This window comes from Aulonocara stuartgranti (assembly GCF_965226115.1).
Source record: "Aulonocara stuartgranti genome assembly, chromosome: 8".
Taxonomy (NCBI): Eukaryota; Metazoa; Chordata; class Actinopteri; order Cichliformes; family Cichlidae; genus Aulonocara; species Aulonocara stuartgranti.
In genome coordinates this window covers 4,326,917-4,339,702 of record NC_138959.1, presented here as the reverse complement: position 1 = coordinate 4,339,702, position 12,786 = coordinate 4,326,917, and the positions used below count along the sequence as shown (strand labels likewise).

Genomic DNA, 12,786 nt, shown 5'->3' with positions numbered 1-12,786 from the left:
AGTGTCTAAAGCAAAAGGGGGTGGGGGCTTTAAAATGTTAAATCAATAAGGCGGTGTGATTCTGCTTACCTCGCTGTTTAGGAAGCAGTAAAATACTGACACAAAGAAACCCTGTGTGAGAGGAAGGGAGAGATAAAGAAAGGACAAAACATGAACAAAGAGGAAGCCATCCAAAACATCAGCGCTGTGATCCTGGATTAATCACATATACACAGCAGCTTATCACACACATTCATTTAATCATTTCCCAGTCCCATCATTACAATTACTCTTTATCTCCCCCCCCAAAAAAAGAAATCCACCCACACAAATGTCATTATACTCTGATTGTCTCTGAAAGGCTCCACTGTTTAAACAAATTGTACCTGGAAGGATTCCAAGAAGGAGTTGAAGTAGATGAAGACGATTTGAGAGATCTCATCTTCCCCTGGGTTGACAAAAAACAGCATATAGGTGATTCCCAGGAGGGGGAGAAGGACGAGCGTGGCCTTCACGGCTTTCCTGCAGGCGAAGAAACCACAGATCAGACAACCATGACGGACAGGCTCAGCTCACTGTGTGTTAAAGGCTCTTTTTGGATCCTTTTACCTGACTGAGGATTAAGTGTAAATCGTGACTAAGATCCAGGGTCTCTATGCTTCAGGTACAGCAGAGCACATTCAGTTCGTGGCTTTTTCACAATAGCATGGCTCATTTACACACAAGGTGTCCTTTACTGTCCAGTGGAATTACTGAGAAGAATAAGTCACTCTCAACTAGACATTCAGCGTGCAGGGTTTTATTGTGAAGGGGCATGTTTTAACCCAAACCATTCACTCAAACCTAGCCTTACCCAGTTTTTGCTGTCTAAACCTGACTAAATACTATTTAGTACATTAAACCAACCAGATTTTTAGTGGCTAAATATTTAGGCTTTTGCACCAAACCTAACCAAGTCAGTTTTAGTGGCAAAACCAAACCAAATCCTTCTTAGTGCCCAAACCAAGCCAAACATAATCACATTATTTTTAGTTGTTTTTCACAGCGAAAGTGAAAACAAGTGAAAAAAAAAAAAATCAAATAAATTATCAAATAAAAGAAAGCAAAGGAAAGAGACACAGATGATCCAAAAGGACATGAAAGAAGATTTCCTGAATGGAAAACCTGCAAATTAAGTCTTCAAACTTCCAACTTCCTAATGTGTCTCTAAAACTGGCTAATGTAGTTGGCAGACTTGCCAAGGAACACATTTTCTATAACAGGTAGAAGCAAAAGCAAGTGGTATAAAAAAAAAAACCACACTACAATGAGGAAGTGTTTTCACAGCAGGTAACGTTCAGTTCACCTGTACTGGATTGTCTCTGATGTCGTAGAGGCTCGCAGTTTGGTCATCAGGATTCGTACGATGTTGAAGAGGAAAATGAAATTGATCTGTGGAGAAATCAAACAAAGTAAGCATGGTACTGATTATGTAGGAAATTTTATCTGAATTTTATCTCTTTTATTCTGACTGGGTAATATGGTGTCTGGTGGGTAAATACTGGAACAAGTGTCTGTATATTTTGTGATAGTTTCATCCTTAATGTTTTTCTTTTTTTTTAATGATATGGACTAATCTCATCTGAAATAAATAAAGGTCCTGTAAATCAATGTGAACCTCTTTATGAAGGCTTTACAGTGCGTGTCAGTGTCAGAGAAAGGTTATTTTGTTTCCATCTACTCCTCATTGATGTGCTCTTCATATTGCTTAACCCCTTTCACCTTTCGTTTTCCTTTAAATGGCTTTTAAAATGATTTTAAACCTCATTTTCTGACATTATTGACTGCTGCTCACTGAGGTTCAAGGTTTCTTCATTAGCACCCAGGGCATACTTGTTGTGCAGTAGATAGTCAGAACTACAGAAGTGTTGCATTAATATAGATTAAAAAAACCACAAAGGTAATAAAGTTAAAAAAACAAAAAACAAAACCACATTAAAACCTTACATTTAAAAATTAGTCAGGTAAGGTGAACCAAAGGAATGTGAGCTGTTCTTTGCAAACACAGGACTCACCTATAAGATTATAAGCCATTTTTGTGGTGAATTTTTGTTTTGCAGAGAATATGTCCCACATGCAAATCACGTTTCCTTCAAAACATACAGTATGTGTTGTTGCAATTCACTTGTGCTTTGGCATGCTGCTCAAACTGCCAACTCTGGGGCTGACAAATGGCCATTTGAGGCTGGCTCCAAGAGCAAATCGGTCCCCATAGACTTGTGTATTAAAATGCCCAACTTTACTGCAGAAATAAACATGTTTACAGCCTGGCTTTGCCTGCTAGGCTTCACCTCAGTTAATTGGGGTCACTCAACTGGACCACTTGACTGTATTTCTGTCAAGATCAGTAGAGTCAAAATATGATTGCTATTCCATCTACGGTAATTTATATCCGGCTGTGCTGCAAGGATCACGTTCCACAAACATGTGTGGAAGGCCTAAGGCAGGGACAGCGGTGGTACAGAGCAGGCAACAATGACATCGATGAGACTGAGGTAGTCAGGCATGGTGTGAAGAGGAGGGACCTGATAGAACGTGGGTTGCAAAGCTTCTTGCAGAAGCAGCAACAGCCATATGCATGGTAAAGAAGCTTAAATATCTAGATTGATATGGGGTTTACCAAAAGGATGTGGAGAAGGGTATTAGATGTGCTAGCTGCTTAATGAGGCCCATTCCCAGTTTGTAGTACCATAATCAGTTATCTGTCCAATAATATGGCAGTTATGATCACAAGTCTGTACCTGTGTCATTACCTGTGCAGTTTATGAATACAGCTTAATAACCAAGCTCTGCTAATGCTAACATCTCATCCAAGCAAGGTCTGAAGCTGAAGCTTTAAAATGTGCAGACACCAGCGTGACACGACATGCTGTTTGTGGACTTTAGGCAGGTTTTCAATTCCTGATTAACTCATTCACTGCCATTGACGTCTATAGCCGTCAATTGCAGTGAATGAGTCAATGGGTTTAACTCATTCACTGCCAATGGCTGGCAGTGAATGAGTTAAATATTGCAGTTTGTTACATTTCACATTTAAAAGTTATACACAAACATTTAGTGCCATTGAAAGAATGGTAGCTGGGCAGGTCAGTGCATTAACACAGATTAATATGTCCAGTTGCAAATGTACTTGCATATACTTGTTGAGGTCATGTACTTTGGTACATTTTTTGATGCACCTTCACTAGTACTTTCTTTTCAGCTACTGAATATCAAGCACCGATGATGACAAAGTGCTTCTAGAAGAAAAACAAATATTTTGAAGTCCCCATCTAAGTGAATGGGGTAAAGGGGCATATGTTTAGCTTTAAAGATCACTGGGCTGTTGTAAGGATGTGGATTGTTGGACCCAAATGCAGAATGCAGGTGACAAAAAAATGAAATAAAAGATGAGTTTTAAAAGCTGAGGAGAAGTTCATGACAATAATGTCCAAAATGGAGTTTGTTATATAACCACGAGTGGCATCGAATAACCCAAGACTGCACACAAAGCTGCACAAACTAACCCTTGAACAATATAACAGTCAGCACTAAGCACTGAAAACTCACATAATAAAACAGGAACTAAAGTGTAAAGTTACTACAATGATAATGAAAACAGAACATGAATCAAACCTCACCCTCACAATAATCAGAAACTTAGAGGGCTTTAAAAGCAATAAAACTAAATCCTGTACAAACCCGAACAGAGAAATATTAAAGGATCCAATGCTTAACTCAAGAAAACTGTAGGATTATGACATGAAAGTAAAGAATCACCAATAAGAGCCAATAAAAAGCGTTTCAGAAGTTTGGCGTCTTTGCACCAAAACAAGGTTTAAAAAGGTTTTTCCCTCCTGAAAAACATACTATGCACAGGCACAGGTCAACGGCCGCCTTTGGCAGATCAGACTTCGCCCAGATTCCCAGATCTCCTTCTTATTTAATATCTCCTTATCATCCATCCATCCAATTCAATTCAATTTCAATTCAATTTTATTTATATAGCGCCAAATCACAACAAAAGTCGCCTCAAGGCGCTTCATAGATACAGAGAAAAACCCAACAATCATATGACCCCCTATGAGCAAGCTCTTTGGCGACAGTGGGAAGGAAAAACTTCCTTTTAACAGGAAGAAACCTCCGGCAGAACCAGGCTCAGGGAGGGGCGGGGCCATCTGCTGCGACCGGTTGGGGTCATCCATCCATCCATCCTCTTCTGCTTATCCACTTCAAGATCATGTGGGAAGCTGGAGTCTTGTTGGGTGATGTAGACCTTTATCATTAACACATGATACGGCTACATAATGTACCCACTAACTACATACTAATTAAACTCCATCCATCACAGCTGTGAAATGCTACACGTTAAAACACACTGACAGTTTATTTTTATTTTTATTATAGATTTTAATCACTTTTAGCTGATGATAGTTTTAGTGTTTCAATACGGGGCTTCTGCTGCTTTTACACACAAGTAAAATGATTTCTTCTTCCACCCTTTATGGCAGCAGGATGGAGATGACTCAAAATAAACAGAGTGTGCGTGTTGATGGTGTTGAAGTACACGTCAGTCAACGTTAACAGCTTCTGTACAACAAGGAGCTCTATGTCGATAAGGCACTAAGCTGTTTAAGGCTTTAGTTAAACAGGAGGCTTTACTGGCACAGAGAGAAATCTAACATAATGCCTACATTCTCCTTTAATCTTGCTTAAAAAATGTTCTTTGTGTATCTAAAGTGCTTCTTGAGATTATTTTTCCACTGTGTGACGAATGACAAAATCAATAGCTTGTGAAATAAGTGTGAAATATGTCACATGGGAGTAAAAATAGACATAGGAATACTTTCCAGGGCCGGTTTGACCCGACCTTGGCTCGAACAGATGTATGGCAGCCTCTCAGGGACCCTGCACTCTATTGGTCTAACTAAGCTCATGCAATTTTTAATAACATCCCAGATTCCTTCATTAAGGCAGGACATTACTTTATTGCTGATATTAAGAGCCGCTGGTGATGATGCCTGGAGAGTCCACCGACGCAACACCCTCAGAGAGCAGACCACGAATTTCCTGGTGACCACATGTTCACCCCGTCGGATTAAGTGCTGGGCACAGAGATAAAAGCCCGCAAGAACATGCCATTGTAAGGAAGACTGGAGAAATTTCAGGGAAAGTAGCAGAGAGATATTAGAGCAGACAGATATGTGCTCCAGGGGCGAGTAAAGCAGGAGCGAACACAGTAAAGAGCCTCTTGAAGAGATGATTTTTCCTTTTTTTTTTCAAAGAAGAGAGGATAAGGGTGTGCTGTTTTGGATGTTGGGTGGGGAGGTCACTCGACCAGTCGAGAGCCAGCAGGGACAAAAAAGTCAAAACTGAGCAAAGACGTGATCAAACAGTGACAGTGTGTGAAGACGTGGACTGTAGAGGGGGAGGAAATAATCTGATCCTTCAGTTAAACAAGACCTATTCTGCTTCTCCTAATATTATCTCATATATATCCTGTTCAAGTGGACTTTCAAATCCAACAGGGCCAAAATGTTAAGTTTCAAATACGGAGGTTTGAGAATGGACAACTCATCTCTGTGAGCTCATAGCTCAGGTTTCAGAATACTCGAAACCAAAAATGGGCAAAAAAACGACCCAAACCATCTCAGTCCGGCTTGCAGCATCCTACAAGGAATGCTAAACAACCCCACTGCCCAAAAACAACCCAGTAAAGGCAACATGATGCTTAAAGCCTGTACTTCTATTTAACTTGACTCTCGCTCATATGTGTTACGTTTTATCTTTAAACGCTACACTCTCAAGAGTTATAGATGGTGCAAAATGATTTAACCTTTAAAACATCTGCATTTGTACATAAGATCTGCTAACTTTTACTTATATATATTTAAGTGAACTGTTGTTTTTTAATTAGTAAATGTTCAGTCTACTAAATGCTTATTGTAAAGCTCTATTATGTCTTCCAAAGACAGTGTTGGGAAGGTTACTTTTAAAATGTATTCCACTACAGATTACAGATTACATGCCCCATGTATTCCGTTATGTTACTCAATGAGAGTAACATATTCTGAATACTTTGGATTACTTAATATATTACCATGCTTTTTTACAACTACATGAATGTACTATTGCTGTGTGATTTATTACCATTACTGAAGGACACTCGCCATACCAATATCAACATTTAAATCTTAATATAAATGAGTAACAGTAGGTGGACATTGGGTAAGGCTGCACTTTTTGCAGCGATCTCGTGTAGAAAACTATTCCGCGCGTATATAAATATAGCTTACTTACAACTGGGCTTGTCAGACACTCTTTTTGGCTGCAGTGGTTATTATTATATTTACATGCTTCATACATGCTATGCCATTATGCCGCAGTAGAGGTGACATGGGCCGCGAGATTGAGACACAGACATTAGAGCCTCTTAATGCGTGTTTTGTTTGGGTTTCCACTGGAGTGAAATGATCAGAAATAGAGAGGGGACAGCCTAACATATGAAACAGGAAAAGACCGCCGTGTAATCCATTAATTTCAACAAAGTAACTGTATTCTGAATACTACCTTTTTAAATGGTAACTGTTTACAATTCTTCATATTTTGCATTTTAAATACGTAACGCCGGCACATGTATTCTGTTACTACCCAACACTGACCAAGGCTCATGTTTGCCTGCCCCAACAAATTGTTGTTAAAACGTTTTGCTTCAGAGGGGCAACCAATCAGAAGAAAGCTGGCTTGGTTCAGGACTGGAATGAGTGCAGAGTTTGTTTGAACATTCGGGGCACACATTAAGTGCGAAGGGTACACTGATCCTCTCTTTTACCTGCCTGTCGACCTGGGACCTCCCCTGTTATTCATGTCCAGATAATCCCAAGTAAGACAATTTCATTCCATCACTCTCTTTGGCTCTCGGAGGAGGCGGACACACTTTTTCTCCTCTCCCTTATCTTCCCTGCTTATGTCCTTGTCTAGTCTCGTGGTTTTTTTGTATTTTCCCTGGAACACTCTCACACAGTCTGTTCTCTAAAACCTAAAAGAGGAATTATGGATTGGATCAACTGGTCCCTAAATGCAATTGACACCCCTTTCTCAACGAGAAGTTTGGGCTTGGGTGAGCCTGAGTGCTGAAGATATCTACCTATTCGGAACCATGGTAACAGGGTTCTGGCTGATCGGAGCTGGCTTGGCCCTGACTTATCGAAGAATTAAGAAAGCGGAACCGGCTGTTCAAACCCCCACAAGGCTGCCCGCTGGGATTGGAACGATGGGAGAGGCGTGAGTTTCTCAAAATGGGCTCATTGAGTCAGCACGGATAAGATCTTGGAGAAGCTACGGCTGCTGTGAATACTCAGAATAAGATCTCTGACTGCAGACTGGATACATCTTGGAAGGGCTCGCTCGGAATAACATCTCGGGGCGCAAATTGGACTGCCGTGAGTTCTCAGAAATTGGCTCCTTGAGCACAAGAAATGACAACGTCACAGAACGCAAGTATGGCGAAGCTCGCGGCTCTCCAACGGGAGATTGAGAGACCAGTGTTGGACTGTAGAACTGCTTTGAAATTCAGATGAGCTGTTCGCACTAAAGTAAAAAATACCATCCCTTATGTGGATACCCCTTTGGTGCCAGCTGCAAGGCTGGAGCTGAACAAAACACCCTGATAACGACTGTGTTTAGTCTGTTCCTTCCCATTCCTACCCCGGATCCAACGCCACCTCCAACGCTTACCTCCCCTCTGATGTGGACATCGGGTCAGTTGGAGGCGCAGTCGAAAGATTGCAGCGGTCCCAGATCAGATGTACACACTGGAACTCTTTCCCATGTTGCTTGTCTGTGCTTATTGTGCTATGGTGTGTTGATATCTGTGCATTATTATCCTTCTGTGTTACACATTTCGATGTTTTTTTTTCCTCGCTACCTAGCCTGACCTGTCTCCTCAATGTGATGTTTGTATTGTATGTACGGTCGGCAAGGTCTGTCATCTCGGTTGTGGGCAAAAGACCTGCAACTGACAAATAAAGGCTATCTCATCATCTCTCATCTCATCATCATCAGAGTACTAGATACTTCAGAGATTAACTTGGCCAGTCAAAACTCCCTCTCTCATCTTCTACAGAAGTACCGATAACCAGTTTGAGCTGGATCTGTCTTTTGAATCCGATCTCTATTCTAATATTTTGTATATTCAAATGATATCAATACATGTAGATGAAAAACAATGCATTTATATTAGGACATATCTGTAAAGGTGATTGTGGTAGAGTAAAAGTGCAACATGTTCCTCTGTGTAAAATTACAAAATAGAAAAAGCGTACTCCTCTAATTCTTACATTTAAGCACAGCACTGGATCGATTCTACTTATCTACATTGCAACAGGGGACTGAGGACAGTATTTTGGATGCTCAGACAGGAGAGGGTTAGTCCAGATGAGAGCTGAGCAAAGCTCACACGAGTCCCCAGCTATTCTGTAAAATCTCGAGGGCCTTTCACATGAGCCCCGCTGAAGGGCTCAGAATCACAAGGGACGGCTGGCAGGGCGAGGGTGAGTCACAAAAACACATATCCGAATGCTGAAGGAGAAGTCTTTCTTGGAGCTGACATACAGTTTAGAATGAAGATTAATCTCAGCTGTGATTTGACGGCAAACTGGATGCAGATGAGAGATATTTTCAGTTCAAGTGACAAGACAGATTTGCAAAAGCTGATTTGTGATGAAAGGCACCCACCCCAGGGGGTGGAAATAGCCTAGTGTAAGAGATAATTCCTTCAAGACTGAACATATATTTGGACTTTATTCATGTTTTTATGCCTGAAGTCCAAAATGAGTCCCAGAGGTTGTCAAGTTAAACGTTAATCTTGATAGAGCTAACGTCGGGCCGGCTCATTTATCATTGAAATATGTGTTCAACTTTCCAACTTTCCAACGCCTGTCAGGCATTTCCAAGACATAATGAGGACTAATTGTACCTGCAAATTATGTCGAGCAGGTTCCGAAGCACATGCTACTACTGAAGGGCAAAAAAAGAGACTCTTACCACTAAAACCAGAATCATGGGACCTTGATAGATGTAGTCGGTGTACACGCCAGCTCGCTTCCCAAACCAGCACCTGAAATGTCAGCAAAAGCAATCAGTCATGGTTTGTTCTAACGAGCAGGTCCATTTATATTGTCACTCATCTCCTCCCCTTCGGTATGTGTTGGCATTCATTTCCCAATGTGTGCTCAAGGGGTTTAAACATGTGTTTTCCAGTCAGTGATTCACCCAAAATATGAGTTATAGCCAGATTATTTTAGCCAGAGGTGGGAAATACTCTCAGGACTTTAACCCTTTAAAACAAGTAACATTTAAGGGCTTCTGCCTTAATATAAATGAAAACATCTGCCAGCCTCGTGAGAACAGAAGAAAGGATCTTATGTAATTTTCTTGAAATGAATCAAGAGGGAATAAGGCAGCTGGTGGCAGCTGGCCCCTGCGGTTTTCATCAAATCGTACTCAAACAGGATTAAACCGAGCATTTGTTGGGGACTATTTTTATCTGTGTAATAATACAAACAGCACTCTTCCACTACCTGTGCCACACCCTTGTTTGTACAGTCTCTACTCTTAATATACTGATATTCGTGCGTAAACAGGGGCTCCAGTAAGTCTGTGTTCATTGATGAATTACGAAAAATGCTCCTTGAGGACAAACTGACCCCTTAAAAATGAAAGAACCACAGAGTGACTCTGTTTCGATAATTAACCCTCTGATGTCTGAGTCCTCACTGATAATGAGTTTTAAATAAAAGTTCTCCAAATTTGTGGCATTCAAGAAAGGAAAAGCACAATAGCACACACAAATAAAAAACTGTATCCCCCACCCCTACCACGAAAAATCCCATGTCTCTATCTGAGGGATTGTGTTTCATCATCGGCAAAGATTTAGGCCTAAGAGTTAAATCAATGGTAATCTTTTTCTGGAGGATTTCAATCAGTTTGTAGAGGAATGGATTAACTTAGCGTCTTGCTGTATTTCTTTTGAATTTTGTGTGTTTGCTCTCCATCATCTCTGCAGCCTGGTTGCATTTGTTCCCTCTCTCCTCATACCGTCGACATGGTTTTGTATCTGTGTATATCACTGGCCTTCATTTGATTTGTTGTTTTCTTTTCACGGAGCACTTTCATTTGTTCACGTGTCATATTTTGCTTCCGTGTTGTCGGGGTTTGTTTAGCTGATTGCTGCCTCGTGTATCTGGGAGGTTTGCGTTCCCTCCTTCAGCTGTCAGGTCTTTGCAGCCTGGGTTCTTTTTGTTGTCATTTTGTTTGGTTGTTGCTTTCCTTGAGCTTTGCTTATTTGGATTGTGTGTTTTGCTGCTCAGCTGAGCCCTGTACTGTATGATGCAGGTTGATATACTGAGGATATCTTCAAACTGTGCATGTTAGTCTCAACCTAAAAACGGCAAAGCAGTGTAAGCGCTCACACGATGGCGTTTAACAACTATAAGACCACAAGTCACAAACTAAAAGAAGGAAAGAAAAGCTTGCAAAATGACTTTTAAAGGCTTAGAGTTAGACTTGAATTACAATGGTGACTTCCATTAAATTATGTGTTGTTTAGATCTTTTCATGGAGTATAATAGATAGTATAACTTTAGCCTTCTTCTGTAATTCTTGAGGTAAAAGGGTTGGTTCTTATATTGTATAGTACTTTTGAGTATTCAAAGTGCTTTATGCAACATGTCTCATTCACGCAAGCACTTCCTTTCTACAGCTAAGTGCTGTTTATCTAATACTCACACCTTGATGAATGCATCAAGGCCAGTTCTGGGTTCTCTGCAAGGAAACTTGCAGACTAGATTCTATTGTCTTCTATATATGCTTGTCAGAGAAATCCAAAAGGTTTAAATTCTCTCCATGCAAAATGCTTTGTTGTATCTTCTCTGAGTAGTGAGTAGTTATGCAGCATGATGCTGTAACCCAGTAAGAAGTGAACAAGCTCTGTATCCCTGAAAACTTCTGGTTAAGGTTAGAGTGAACTGTATCGTTAGCCTTTAGTTCTCTGTTTCAGTGTTTTACATTAGTTTTCTGTTTAAGGCAAGCTTGTAGAGTTTTTTGTAACCTTTCTAGTCTTGGATCTTTCTGTGTCAAGTTTATGTGTGCTTCTGTGTGAAAACACTTCCTGCTTTATCTCGGTAGTCTCTTGACCTCTGTCTTTTCGTTACCATTGATTAGCTTCACCTGTTTCTTGGTCCCCAGCTGTTTCCACTCCTCATCAGCACACAGCGCGTTCGTCTGTGTGTATATGTACCTCGTGTTTCACTTAGACCTAGTTGTAATGTGCTGTGCTGCCTGGATGTTATTACTTTGTATCTTGGACTTTGTTTTGGGTCTGTTTTGGATTCACGTTGGAGTTTTTATCATCCAAATAAACAGCTTGTCTTCTGTTTCATCAAGAGTGCCTCTGAAGTCTGCGTTCATTCTTCACAGTCAGTTTCAAGACATCAGCTAGACCGGAGACGTCAACAACCTTCAGCCTGACTGCATCATTTACTGGGAAGTGTTAAGTAACACTAATATGGTGCCAAGCAAGCTAACGAGGTCCTTGGAACCCAAATATCACTTCTGAGGGAAACACTGCTTTCTGTAAAACATAGAAATGGTGTGAATATTTGACTGTTCAATCACACCCACGGTCTTGCACTGGTCAGTGGGATAAAACTTTATTCGGTTTAAATGAGCTGTGTAAATGAGCTGTCTGTGCAGTCTTAATGTTTCGATAGACAACTCGCTGTCAGGAAAATCTCATTAATGCAGTTGCGTATACTTTTTACTTATCTTTGTGTACGTTTCCCTCTGCAGACACTTTCTCTGCTGCTGATGGGAGCTGGAACCAAATTTCTTGAATGTGTCATCAGACTTGGCCATTAAATTGATTCCGATGCATTCACTGCTCGAGCGATTTTTATATTTCTGGCAGCAGGATGGTTTGTGTGGGGGGACGGAATCAAAATAAACTACAGCGTATGCTCGTGGTAATGAAGGAATATGTCACTCACAGTTTTTAACAGTTTCTGGACCACAGCAGAGCTCAGAAGCACAGGGGAGTCAGATTTAGGACTTTGGAGAATCTGGTTTTGGCCTTTTAATTGCATTTGGTGACAATTAGAGAAATCTAGCGTATCAACCGACTTTTCCAGTTATTCAGCGCCCGTTTCTAAATTGCCGAATCAATTTTCACCTCACTAATAGGTGTGAAAAGAGAGCAAGCATTCCCAATGAAATGCTGGCAGGGCTAGAGTGTAATTAAGAATATTGTACAATGCAAATGTGATTACGGCTGATTATTAATAGACATTCATCTCCCTAATGTAACGCTTTGCCCTTGTCCTTTTATTACCCGGATAGAATAAAAAGTTCCTTGTTGAATATCTTGAAAAGAGGCTTACTTCTCATTGTCGTAGTAGAGCTTCCCGATGGCCCACGCCACGATTATCGGGAATGGTATACCTGTAAGGCAAAAAAACACAAAATGACAGGTGGTTCTTTCATCTTTCTCTGCTATTCAAATCACAAAATATCACTCCAGGGATTTCATGCTGGAATATGAAATCCTTTTCTTTTTTTTTTTAAAGCACAGCACCAGTGACTGCCAAGCTCTGTCAGGAGCAATTGTTGTCTGTGTGCCGTGATCCACAGATGCAAGCCAAGACTTGTCACCATCTGAATGTTTCTTTGTGAATGAATAAAAAGCTGGACTCTGGCTGACGATAATGCGGCGTGATCTCGTGATTTACCGAC

General features: G+C 40.7%; 1 protein-coding gene across 3 annotated transcripts in view; it reads right to left on the bottom strand.

Moving 5' to 3' along the window:
* The window catches only part of LOC309713245 (corticotropin-releasing factor receptor 1), a 98,632-nt gene that overhangs the window by 13,803 nt on the left and 72,043 nt on the right, over positions 1-12,786 (bottom strand). For all 3 annotated transcript variants that reach the window (XM_082544715.1, XM_082544717.1, XM_082544716.1), the window contains 5 exons: positions 12,435-12,495; positions 9,043-9,115; positions 1,325-1,410; positions 366-501; positions 70-111 (listed from right to left, as the gene is read on the bottom strand). In XM_082544715.1, coding sequence (XP_082400841.1) covers positions 70-111; positions 366-501; positions 1,325-1,410; positions 9,043-9,115; positions 12,435-12,495 — 398 coding nt within the window. The remainder of the gene's footprint in view (positions 1-69; positions 112-365; positions 502-1,324; positions 1,411-9,042; positions 9,116-12,434; positions 12,496-12,786) is intronic.